General features: G+C 35.7%; 1 protein-coding gene across 1 annotated transcript; it reads left to right on the top strand.

The window, feature by feature from the left end:
- The first annotated feature begins 5,950 nt into the window (after positions 1 to 5,950).
- LOC113240565 (GATOR complex protein NPRL2-like) lies at positions 5,951 to 12,692 on the top strand. Its single transcript, XM_026477899.1, has 5 exons — positions 5,951 to 6,203; positions 7,320 to 7,414; positions 7,686 to 7,842; positions 9,134 to 9,245; positions 12,406 to 12,692. The coding sequence occupies exons 1-5, from the start codon at positions 6,015 to 6,017 to the stop codon at positions 12,690 to 12,692; spliced, it is 840 nt and encodes a 279-aa protein (XP_026333684.1). The 5' UTR covers positions 5,951 to 6,014.
- The last annotated feature ends 1,045 nt before the right edge of the window (positions 12,693 to 13,737 follow it).

The following is a 13,737-nucleotide window of genomic DNA, read 5'->3' as shown; positions in this document are numbered from 1 at the left end:
ATTTTCAGTACAAATCGGCAATTTCATACTTTAACCCCTATTATTAAAAATTTTATGAAAAGAACACTTGTTAATTTAAACCCGGCACAACATAAACCTGCGTAGGTTTGTCCGTGTACTGCAAGAAGTTCTTCCTTATCTTTTCGGAAAGTATCCGTAGGCTCCATTGACTTACAAATAAATGGACGACGGGTCTAATACAAAAACCACGGAAAAAATGTCCCAAGTCAACCTATTCGAAATTTAAATTGTAATGTCATCGCAGTATCGCGCTGTCAGTAGAACAAATGAAGACTAAAGCGGAGTGTCGCGCTCTGTATACGATTTTAGCGCCTTACAAGTGCGGACACTTTTTAGCGCGGACCCGACGTCCATATAATTGTAAGTCAATGGTAGGCTCTTTGAAATTTTGAGAGGGGTGCATGACTTGAAAAAGGTTAAGAAATCCTGGGTCCATCTTGACTTACGGACGACTTTTCCACCGCCGCCGCTGATGAATTTGATCAGTGTATTATCGCGTGGCAAAAATTTGTTTTATTTTGATTCTACTTCAAACAAGGAAGAGGTTCTCAATCCGAGTGTGTTTTTTTTTGTATACGTTACCCGATTACTTCGGCATTCGTGAACCGATTTTGATGATTATATTAGAATGCGGGTAAAACTTGGTTATTTTATAGTTGAATTCCCGTCCTTGTACGCTTTCTAAACAAATAAATTATAATAAACTGTTTCTCTATGTTCTCATAAAAGTGAGTTATTTATAATTCTTAGTGAAATGTCTTAAACTTAAATATAATAAATGTTGTGTCATAGAAAAAATTCCATTAAAAAAATATATATTTTTCCGAATGTTTTTCCTATATTTTTTCCTGTATTTTTCCACATTAGACAGTTAACACCTGTCAAAGTTGAAGACACTGAACGAAAACGATGGAGCCATTAAAAGATTTTTTTACCTATTGATTATAATAATAATAATAATAACGCACACACTCAACATAGCTCCGCACTAGGGAAACCCTGTGTCGCGGGTGCCATGGACACACACATAGACAACCACAAATTACACCCAAAAATCTTTTTTCGATGTTGTCCCATTACTATTTTTTTTCTTTATCTTGCTTTTAGGTATACAAAAAATTATTTTAGCTATAAACTTCAAAAGATATAAACTAATAAAAGTCTTGGTAAGCTAGATAGTAATACCAGTTTTAAAATCAAATAAAAATACATTAGAAAGCTCGTCTTACCGTCCCATTGCCTTGTCTTCTGTTTTATTCAAAACTACTGAAAGTTTAGTGAAAGCTCGGTTGGATTGGTATGTTGAACATAACAAATTGTTGCCCAGTGATCAGTGTACGCATTTCGAAAAGGTAGAAGTACCATGGGATTGTCTTTCTATATTTATGCGCTTTTTCGTTCGGTAATTTTATATATTTTAGCAGCATTTTTAGACATCAGTTCGGCGTATGAAAAAGTTATATTTGAAATCTAAATTAGATTCTTTAAAGGTTCCACCATTATTATCTAACTTCGTTATAAATTTGTTAAACAAATAGAAAAAACTATTAATGTTATAAGCGATGAATATTCTTTGCAGAGGACACTAAATAAAGGTCTTACGCAAGGATCTGTTCTGAGCCCCATACTGTATAACATATACACTCATGATTTGGTGATGGCTTTACTATTTTGCAATAAACGTGTTGACGATGTTCTTTTATATATTGAATCTAATCGAATTGATCAAACTGAATGTACTATCAAAAAATTAACGTTGTTAAAGTGCTGGTTAGATTTGAATGGTCTAGAGTTGTCTGCTAGTAAAAGCTCTATTATGTTTTTCTCAAGGCGTGAATTTCATGACACAGACGTTTCTTTTGATAATGACATAATCTCAGTCGTTGCGTCGTTAAATATGTTGGTATTATTTTTGATTGTATAATCCTCATTTTAATTCTGTTGTTAATAAATGTGAAAAGGTTCATAGCATGCTTAGATGTTTATGCGGGGTCTGGTAGGACAACCATTCGTAGATACTCTTGAAAAGTACCTAATGTTTATTTCTCTGATTAGAAGTATAATTGATTAAGGTTCTTTTATGCTGGAGCCATGTTTAGATAAACTTAAAACAAGATTCAGTCGAAGGCCCTCAGAATAATAGCCGGAGCCATGAAATCAAGTCCGGTAAATGCGATGCAAATGGAGTACGTCGAGCCTGCGCTTACCCTTCGTCGACAGGTTCCAGCTGATGAATTCTTTATTCCGCATTATCCAATTTAATCATCAGCCTGTACTGCAAAAACTCGAGTTATTAAACAATCTAATAAATACCCCAGGTTATTTGGCCTCATCAAAAGTACTCCCTTGCCTTATAAATAGTTATAGAAAGTATCTTACACTACAACCTCCAACTTACAGTTTCGATATGCACCCACTATACGGCAGTAATTATGAGTGCCTTATTTTGCACCCTAATGTTTGTTTTGATTTTAGTGAAGTTAATTGACGTTTTTCTAACGCATCTTTTCACTTTAATTTAGATGTTAATTGGCGTTCCTACAAACATATTTTCACTAATGCCTCAAAATTAAATAACTCGGCCGTAGAAGTAGGTGTTGTTCATACTCAATACGATATTATTAAAATAATGGTGAATGCCTAGGTCTTTGAATACATTTTCTTAGCAAAATTACATAAAACAATATTTTTTTACCTAGCAATAAAAAATCGTTGCTTTTTATAAAATTTATTTGAAATTGAATATGAATGAATATTGAATATGAAATTGAAAAAAAAATTCTCTTATTCAAAATTTCTGAGTGCTCTGCAGTCATTATGTAAATTCCCATTTAAATCGGGTAGTTTCCCAATCCGTGAAGCCCTTTCCGTTCCAAGGGTCTTTCTGTATTATTTGTATGGATATCAGGTCACAGTAATATATTAAGAGGTAACAAGACAGCCGATATCTTAGCTAAGGAAGCAACGAATAACGGCGATGTAGATTTGTTTAGACACTTTGCTTATGATTTAGCCACACTATTTATATTATAGAATCTCGGCAAACTGTGTAGGAAACAAGCAGTAAATCTACGGGCAGTATTTTCGTGATATACAGCCCGACATCCTTGGCAAACCCTGGTTTTCTCGTACACATTTTGAGAAACGTATTACTTCAATCATTACAAGAATGAGATTGGGACATACATACTTGCTCAACTGAACATCTTGCCAGACTCAATATAATACCTGACCCAGTGGACGCGAACAAGACATGAATGTGGTTCGTTTTTTCAATCTATAATTTCTTTGCATTTTTTTACCAACATCTATTCCTTTGCTACTAACTTGTAATAATTATTCCGTTTATGGTTTATTGGCTCAGTTCGGAAAAATGATATAAAAATTTAGATTATTATTTTTTCCAGCTATTACCATCCCATTGCCTTTCATAATTTCTATCCTTCATTGTTTTAATTTACCTATAACACACTGCCTACACTACCCTGTTGCTCCTTTTCCAAAATTCCGTTCGGTTTTATTTTTATTCCGCGTTTTCCTTTAACGTTTTTAATTTCCTATTGATAGCCAAAAACCTTTCCAAGTTTTTGGTTTGGTTCTTTGAAGGACAAGGGACGGAACGAGGTTATCTGATAAAGAACTAAGGTCGTCGACGTAACTGGTAGAACAAACAAGCTGAAGTGGAAATGGGTTGGTCATACCTATATGTCGAAGAACCGATAACCGACGGCGGAAGCGAGTTCTTGAGTTGAGACCACCGGCTTGGCAAACGTAGTGTAGGACTGTGGAGGTGGTGCTGGTGCTGGGGGCGTTCTGGTGGATTATAACGGTGTGTAGCCTGGATAACATTAATAGCCTCCGCAGCCTCGCAGCCTCCAACATCTTATTTAGTAAATTTAGCAATTCAAACGTTGAAAGTCCAGTTTATAGATTTTTAATCGGTTTATTTAATCGGTTTTAACAAATATTATCTTTAAAATGTAAACTTTATAAATATAGCTAGTAAACGATTCAAAAAGATAAATAATGGTATGTTCGCTACCGCGGTCGCGCCGAGAGTGACGATGGAAAGAAACAAAATCAAAATGCGAGGTAAAATGGAACAATTTTAAATTTAAATATGAGTAGAAGAAGAAAAAACGATACGATACGAATGGAGAGAGGCGATACAAAAAGGTGGGATGACGGTATAGGGAGGTCACACCGTCACAATACCCGGGGGGCCGGAGAAAAAAAAACCATTCAGGATTTTTTTTTAAGGAAAAAGTTAAGAAAAGAGGAGAAAGGATAATGGAGATAATAAAGTAAAAGTAGTGGTAGAGAAGGGATAGAGAGAGAGTAATAAAGAAGGAAAAAAGCAAGAAGGGATAAAACAAGAGGAATAGCAAAGAAGAAATATTGTAAGAGGAATGGCAAGATGGAATAAAGCAAGAGAAATAACAGAGGAGGATTATTGTAAGAGAATGGAAGGTAGCTAATTTAAGAGAAATAGAGGTTCAATGAAGATGCGTGAGAAATTTAGATATGTGAATGATAAATAATGCTATATACATTGGGTCGACTTCCGCTTTCAAAGTACATTCACAAAACCTTTCGTACCCATTTCATATTACATTCACGAAACTTTCGTATTCTCACACATATACCAGGCTATCAGAATAGAGGAAAACCCTAACCACAGTTAAAGGGAATTGCTCATGAAGCCGCCCACTACGGTGTAAGGCTTAAATTTGTGTTGGTCACCACCCGCCAACATTGTGAAAGTAATGATATGATGGTCTATGTACAAGTGGTTCAATGCCCACTGGTATGTTCGCTACCGCCAAAGAGAATTTAAGCACGCTACCGCGGTCGCCCAGAGAGTGACGATGGAAAGAAACAAAATCAAAATGCGAGGTAAAATGGAATAATTTTAAATTTAAATATGAGTAGAAGAAGAAAAAACGATACGATACGAATGGAGAGAGGCGATATAAAAAGGTGGGATGACGGTATAAGAAGGTCACACCGTCATCGTCACAGGACTAGCTAGATGGAGTGACGATTTGCGAAGGGCTGCTGGCAGCAGATGGATACGAGCTGAGGACCGAGCGCCGACCGAGGCCTATGTCCTGCAGTGGACTACGATAGGCTGTTGATGATAATAGTCCAAATACCCACATCAAAATTCCACGACAACAGAGAGTTTTTTGTGGGTGTTTTGGCTTCTGTCCCACTAGGACAATTCTGCAACTAAGAAATTTCTGCGACGACAATGATGTCCTGAATCTCAAGAAGGAAGCAAAGATTATTTGGAATAATTACCAAAAATTGGCAACCTAATAAAATTGCATAAGGCCAAAGCCTAGACGCCATATTGCCAAACAATAAAAAAAAAGTGTTCACGTTACGTTTGTTTATGGTTAACATGTTTTATTTTCTATCCTCCCGATTTTACAGGAGATGTACTGATTTATCACCATTTCGTATCACACTCTCCTGAAATATAATTATATCTCTGTCACATACAAATGATGATTCTGATATAGTTTATTTAATTTTATTTATTTTTGAGGTTCATTTTACTTCGTGCAGTACAGATAAATGGCGTCAATTTGATTATTTATTTTCCGTGTTACACTTTCTGTTTATAGTTAAAAATAATTTTGTAGTGTTTTTTTCTAAACAGCTGAATATTTCTATTTTGAAAACATTTTGTTGTATTATACAATATATATAATAATAAATAAATAACGGATGTACTAAATTCTCCCGATATTTTGATTACATCTTTAGCGAGTAATTTTTCTATAGTTTGGTATCACTGTTCTTCCCTCACCTCGCGTGCATTTTATTTTACATAAAAAAAATTTCTAAGAAATTTGTTGATTGTCTCAATATGTGTTTAGTAATTAGAAGTAAATAACTTCAATATCGTCACGAAAATGTGTTGACGGGGATTTTGAATCCACGTTTATTATTCCTAGCGATAATGTGCCGGTAATATTTATCCAATGCAAGTGGAACATCGTAATGCAGTGTCGCAGCGTGATTATGTTTACGGTGTAGATGCTGAAATCAACTTCATGACTTCAAAAGTGATGGAGACGCGTTACTACGAGGGCTGCGGCCGGCAGGGCCCAATTAGATGCATATTTTTGGGCGAGTTTCACCCCGTTGCTGGACCCAAAATTTCGTGTCAAGTTAGTCTACTTGCATTTACATAAGGTCAAATTTCATAACCATTACAGGATTGTAATCCATTTTGTTAGGTATTTAACTAAATGTAAGCAATCTTGATACATCTTTCTAATGAAACATATGCTTTGCAAATCAATGGGTATAAAAACGGACACACAGTTTCATATGAAGCTAAGTATTTGTGTTTTGTATTTGAAGGTAAGTAAAAATCATTTTATAAATGTGTGTTTCGTTAAATAGACATCTCAAGATTGTTTACATTTAGATAAGTACCTAAACAAATGGACTATAGTCCGTGTCACTTGCTTCCATATATGACTTCAAGTGTAATTTGCTTACCTAAAAGGTGATTGGAATTTTAATATGTTTACTTTGAAGGCAGGTGGCTAGCCTGCACTGTAGTTAGTAACAAATCCCTATAAGTGGAGATGACTGTTGCTAGAAAAGCGTACGTCTTGATATAATGTACTGGCAGTATGGTATCCTTCTCTACATATAGCACCACCTCCTAGATTAATGCTTTACCGCGGGAGTTTCAAATTCGCTGCATCAAAGTGCTGGAATGATTTGCCTCCTCTAGTACGAAACTCAAAGTCATCTTGTACTTTTAAAAGAAAGTGCAAGCTTTGGTTACTTTCGAGGCAAAGATCAGAAAGTAATTGGATGTAGTTTGTAATTATATTTTTATGTGCGGGTGCTGTTCATCTCTACCTAAGCCCCAAATTTGAGTATTTTTTAGGTGGAATATTTTATCTATCTCAGGTACTATAAGGACAATAGATTTATTATAACTTTAAGTGAGTATATATATATTTATTATTTTGTGATATCTTTTGGAGCTACTTGAGACGCGTCACACAAATACTATGATTAAAATGTAGCGAGTTTCAAAAAGGTAGGGTCTGAAAAACAGCTTAAGCTGAGACTATCCTTTTTATCTACACAGTATCTATAAGTGATGTTATTTATGACTAAATTGTTTTGTAAATGTAGATAAATAAAGTTCTTTATTATTATTATTATTATTATATTCTCTATACCACTTAATATATAGTTGTCGCACTTGCTTAGAGGTAGTGTTGCCTAGACTATATAAATGTTTATTTACTGTGTTCCAGTTTCCTGAAGACTACATTTCCAAAGAAGTATTTGATACAATTAGCGCCTACATTATTCCAAAGCCGCAGATTCAACAAAAATGTACGATGACCATGTAAGTTGATTCTGCTGACTTGGTAACAAAAATTTATTGTTTTTTTTTATCAATAAATAACTGTCTACGAAAACCAGTACATTAGCTGATATGAAAAATGGAATTTGCTTGCCTTATTGATTGGGTAGGCAAATACCTGTACCAGAGGAGCCATTAAAAATGTCGCCTCTTTAATACCGATCTGGTAGTCACAATAATGAAGGCTGCGCTGAACCAGAATGAAACCAATAGGGTTATCCATAAGAATACTTTATTGAATGAAAAATTTCAGAAATGCGCTTGGGCACAAAATTGTTGGTTATCCTATAAGAATAGACAACCCGCAATATGAACGAAACATGTACCTGTTCAACTTGTGCTTCGTGTGCGACAGCTGGTCTAAGACTGTACAATATGAGCCTGTTGTTAAAAAACTTGGTGAACATTTGGTAAGATTTACATTTAATACTTAAGCATTGTAATTTTTGGGAAGTACAGTTTTAGTTTCTAAAATAAGTAGGGGTGAGCTACACTCATATCGACCGCTCCTATGTAAAGTATCGTAAGTCGAAATTGCCAAGTTTACAGGGGAGCCTTTTAAAGTTCTCCGTTTTATTTGGTAAAGCTCGTTACTCACATAGAGTGATCATCTAATAACTGCCTCCATGGCCGAACGGTTACCATGCCGTACTGCTACGCGGAGGTCCCAGGTTCGATTCCCGGGCCGGGAGAAATATTTGTATGGCCTACATTTATTTCTCTCGTGAGTTTGGGTGTAATTTGTGATTGTCTATGTGTGTATCCATGGCACCCGCGACACAGGGTTTCCCTAGTGCGGGGCTATGTTGAATGTGTGCGTTATTATTATAAAAAAAAATAGATGATCACATCATCTAACCGAAATCTAGGATTTTATAATACTCTATGTGAGTAACGACTTTGCCGAATAAAACTGACAAATACTAAAAGCACGCGTTGTGCTTATTTCAGTGAATTCAGAACTTTAAAAGGCGCCCCTGCAAGCTTGGCAACTTCGACATACGATACTGTACATAGGGCGGATCGATATAGTCTCAGTCTATATTTCACATCTATTATAATCTGATTGATTACTTGTAATTCACCAACAAATGAGTCGTTCATTGTAAAAGTGAATTAAGTCCTTGTAATTAAATTTGGAGATAATGAACTTTTAGCCAATTAAAGTGTACCTAATTTTAGTTCTCTGAGTAAACTAGTAATGCTATCTATGGGATGTTAGTGCAATTATTGGAGTTGCATCACTTTTATAATGAAAGATACTTTTAAGTAAAAAAATGTGTGTTTTAAAATATGGACTTACATCAGTTTTTCAATGATGGACACAAATGTTATTGTCTCTATTATATTGTGCAGTAAATGGTCCCCTCCTTTAATAATGATTTTAAAACATATCACGAGAGAAAAGACCTCACTTGTGACAATGAGTCCATATAACATGTCCCCTTGATTTGCTATTCTCCAACTTAGTACTAGGTAATGAACAGAAATTCTCTCACATTGCATCTTTTACAGTGTACCACCTACTTCAACCAACTTTGAAAATATTTGCCCTTGGATCTCTGCTTTTGAGATATAAGTTGTTTAAGACAGTAGTGTAGGCTAATATAAATAAATATTTAAAGAAATAATATCACATAAGGTATACAATATATTCAAATATATTCAAATATTTATGAATGCAATTTAATATATTTGTAGACAATAATGGAAGAAGAAACACGATTTTTGTCTGGAGGGTCTACAAGACTGCCAACTCTCTTAGCACATTTACTGCATGATTTGAATACATACCGCAAAGCAACATTAGTTGGTAAGTATTTTATTGAAATGTGGGGACATTGCATCATTGTAATACAAGTTGAAAAGTCTTGAGCTGAAAATTTTTATATAACTTTGTCAAACACAAATCCACTAATGACTGTAGTACCTACTGGATCTTGTATAGTATAGTAGTTATGCAGAAGTTGAAGATAAACATTTACCTGTATCCAAAACTTTAAAGTAAAATCTACTTGTATAGAGAAGTTAAAGGTTAGTGCTTACCTGTGTAAAGAAAGTCGAAAGTAAATAGCGAAACAAATGTTAAAAAAAACATACTAAATTTCGTATTTTAACCCTTAATTGCGATGCATTGCGAATTTTCGAAGCGTCAGCTGCTGTAAATTAAGTACATTTACTTTTTAATTATTTCAAGTGTAAAACTTTGGCACATTAGATTGCAATTTTTGACCTAATATACATACATGTATAACATGTTGTAACGATATGACAGGCAATCAATTCTATATATTACCCAGTCTCAAACTAGGATCTGATTATTATTTGGACTTTTAGGTTAGTGACATTTGTTAAAATCATTTACAATCCCGGGACAAACTCACCTAGCGCCCAGAAAGAGTGCTAGACGACCGAAGATGACATATTGCCGTCAATTTGTAGATCAATTTCAATTTATTGTAAGGAAATGAGTAACGGACTCTAAGAGTCGTATTCCAGAACTCTACTCAATGCTCAAGTCAGGATTTGAGCAGATTTGAGTACGATTTCAAGCACTGGAAATACGACCCTAATGGCAAGGACTTGAGTATGATTTTCAGTGCTCACTGCAATACTCAAGTCCTGACTTGAGTATTAAAGCATCTGTACTTAATTTGTTAGCATTCTGTAGAAATCCTACTGATGAAGAAAATTACACTAGCTCAAAATGCACAGCGAATATAATAATATTATGTCGAAAAGACTAGAGACGCTATGGCCCCTTGCCTAGAATCAAACCTCGATCCTACTGCATCAAGTGCAATCCTAAAGGAATCCCAACAACCATCTTTAAAAGTGACTTGCGAAGTCGCCGCTTTATTATATGTTGGCTTTTCTTTTTACTGCTGAGCGAAAACTCTCAACTAGACGGTTCAATAAAGTAGAAATAGATGGCGACTCAAAATATTTATGGGTGAGCGCCATCTATTATCCATGGCGAAAACAAGTTTTAAGATGTGCATTGTACCGCTCCGCGGCCCTCGGATTTTATTGATGGTGTCACTGGCAACAGCGATTATATAATCTGCAAATGCTGTTCTTAGCGTAGCAGAGCATAGGTCTTGTGAACGGGATCTATAACACAGTTTTTAGTTCGCTTAGAACGGTTACACGGCGATTTTTAGCAGAGATGCAAGCACGCGTTTCATATTATTATTAGTATTGCAAAACGAGCGATTCGTTCTGTGTACCGTTTAGTTTCTTGGGTTTCTCTCAGAGAAAAGTTTAAGGAGACTGGTATCGTGACTGTGACATCACAGTACATTTACTCAAATATTTTATATGCCTGTAAAAATATATAATTTCAATAAGAAAGAAGATATCCATAATATGAACCTTAGAGCTAAGTCCAAACTCATGGTACCAAGATTTCGTAACCAAGGTAAACAACTCTTTTATGGGGAACTGTATACGTTTTTACAATAAGATTCCGGAGCATATATTAAGATTATCATTTCCTAAGTTTAAAAACTACATTAAAAATATTTTGTTTGAAAAGTCATATTACAAAATTGAAGACTACGTGTTAGATAAAGATGTATTAAAAGACATCCACACAAATTTGATTCAAAGTGTATTCCATAGCATTTAAATTTATTGTTTAATCGTATTAAGTGCTCGTTGTTCTCAGGGAAGTCAGCGTAGTGAACGAGCAGTAGCTTAAATGTGACGTTTTCAAGTGTAAATTTATTTTACCTATGGAATAATTAATCTTTGACTTTCGATTTAGTCGCTTATGTTGAATCATTATGTGCAAAAATCTGTATTGTGTTCTTAATTGTAAATTTAAAAGTGAAATAAATGATAAATAATTTAATTAATTAAAAAATTTGCATCATGCTTTCATCCAAGTCAAGTTTTTTTTTCCTAGGTAAGCATTTGAAATCGTCATACTGATTAAACTCCAGTTTTCATTCGTAAGGCAGATTCCCCTGAGAAGAATGAGCAAGAAACTCCAGGGGTTGCTCTTTGTAAATATACATTTGAATATGTGTATCATTACAATATTTAATTGAAACATCTTAGATCGCGAATACCTGAAAGAGTTAAACGGTTACTACTAAGAATTTTGTCATCCAAGTACGCAAAGTTGTATAATTGAATAACCTTTAGTATACAGTTTTTGTTTCACAAAAGTTTTAAACCTCGTAAATGGCAAATTTTGAATGCCAATTAAAATAAGATTCCGATTTTATTGTAGAAGCGTATACATTGCCCCCTCGCATCTCTGCTTAAATATCTCTCTCTGCGCAAATTATCGCATCGCGTTTTCATCGCTGCTTAACGTCGTGCGTGTATATAAAGCATCGAGTATATAACCAGAAATAGAGACGAAGTAAGGGCCACACATTCCTGGCAACTTAACAGTGATACATCACTTATAAATATCAAATCTCGTTTGGACTGAAATATATTCTGTATTTATTGTAACAAAGATAATATCTCCAACAATGGGGGCAGTTTTATTCGGTGGTGTGGGGAAATATCTAATTATAAAATAAACGGAATTAATTTTAATCGGTATTTAAAAATTGTATGTAATTTTGCAATTTTCGTCCATTATAGCAAAGCTCAAGTTAACTGGTCGATTTGAAGTGAAACAATCGACGACACCCGTCAATTGTTTCGAACTCGAACGGTAATGATATGGCAGAATAGTTTTCACATAAATTAAATGACATTTCGTCTCTATGATGTAAAGGTAGACCTCAGACCACATAAATACCCGGTAGACGATTACGGCGACAGCATCGCTGCTTTATCGCAACTAAATCCCTGCACACGCTGCTAAAAACCGTCGCCGAGTGTAACCCTCTTATTCTTATAAAATTCTAATCAGGCGTAGTCGCTAATACATAGGGCGAACAAGCATCGCGTTGTGCTATATTTTTTCTTTACCATATGTTTATTATATCGTGAGTAAATCGTTACAGAAGGAGAAACAGTTATGCATCTGAAAGTCCTTGAAGTCCGTAAGGACCCGCCTACTGTCCACGATCACGATGTGCCAGTGTTGGTAGCGTCTGTCGGTTTGCCCCGGCCCGGTCGTCCTCGTCGCACTGTTCCCCCGGTGAGCAAAGAGGGAATGCCGAGCCAAGAACATTTAGATCTGGATGACGAAGAGCCTTTCGAAGTCGACGTGGATGCGGACTGGGACCTGACTACTCGACAGGTAATTATACTCGTTGTTCTCTTCGTCGTTATCTTGTCGTCCCGATAAGACATACAAAGGGAAATGTTTTTGATAATATCAAGTGGCGGGACGGACAAGTCGTGCGCCTTGTGGTAAGATACTCGCCTGTCCGTAACAGTTGGAGTGCCATTCGGAGAAAGTTACAGCAGAAGCTAAGTTGACAAGTCCCATGTGCCTGTAATGTCATCAGCACCCTTACCCTTCGAAACCGGAACGCATTAATGCTGACGTTACTGTTTGGCGGCAGAAATAGGTAAGATTGAAAGGGTTGTAACCCTAACTAGCCGTGAACCGTTCACGGCAATGAAATGGGAAACTTCCAGTCCACAAAATTTATTAAAGAAGTAAAGTTTAAAGAAAGGCTGTAACAATATAAAGGTAAATGTAAAAAAACAGGTATAACAGTATAAAACACTCCCTACACTTTATTATTAATGCTAAACCCCTAAATGGGCCGAGAAACTGAATTACAGAAATAGATACATGAAGGGTGTATACTTATAAATTATTACACATGATTAGCTTATTAACAGCTCTGACTGTTGTGGCGGTCGAGCTGGGAGTGACCGTGGTACGAAAACAAAATGAGAATGTGAAGGAAGATGGAACAATTCAAATTTAAAATTTAAATACAAGTAAAATAAAAAAAATGATAAGATACAAGAGGAGAGAGGCGATACAAAGAGGTGAGACGACGGTGTAAGGAGGTCACACCGTCACAAGGTGACAGTACTTCCCTGGACGAACACTTTTACAAGGAGCTCTACTGCTACTAAATCACGCTGTTATCATGCTCGCCTGTCACGCAGAGGTCTCGGGTTCGATTCCCGGGCCGGGAAAAACATTTGTGTGGCCTATATCTATTTATCTCTTGAGTTTGGGTGTAATTTGTGGTTGTCTCACCCGCGATACAGGGTGCCATGAACATACACATAAACAACCACAAATTATCCATATACACCGTGACATTTTAGTGGTTGTTTTCCCGCAGCGAAATGATTTTGCCATGGACGTATAATCGACGAGTAATATTTTTTTTTATTAATTTTAAGTAACGTCGGATTTAGACAAG

Source organism: Hyposmocoma kahamanoa, unplaced genomic scaffold, assembly GCF_003589595.1.
Source record: "Hyposmocoma kahamanoa isolate Upper Pololo Valley unplaced genomic scaffold, ASM358959v1 156795, whole genome shotgun sequence".
Lineage (NCBI taxonomy): Eukaryota > Metazoa > Arthropoda > Insecta > Lepidoptera > Cosmopterigidae > Hyposmocoma > Hyposmocoma kahamanoa.
Note: the sequence above shows the minus strand (reverse complement) of the source record. Positions and strands in the feature narration are given on the sequence as shown.

Bases quoted from the DNA above. Each gene is read 5' to 3' on its own strand.
- LOC113240565 (XM_026477899.1), top strand. From the start codon at position 6,015: ATGCAAGTGGAACATCGTAATGCAGTGTCGCAGCGTGATTATGTTTAC. The intron at 7,843-9,133 runs GTAAGATTTACA...ATATATTTGTAG, and splicing joins AAAAACTTGGTGAACATTTG to ACAATAATGGAAGAAGAAAC. The intron at 9,246-12,405 runs GTAAGTATTTTA...AAATCGTTACAG, and splicing joins CCGCAAAGCAACATTAGTTG to AAGGAGAAACAGTTATGCAT.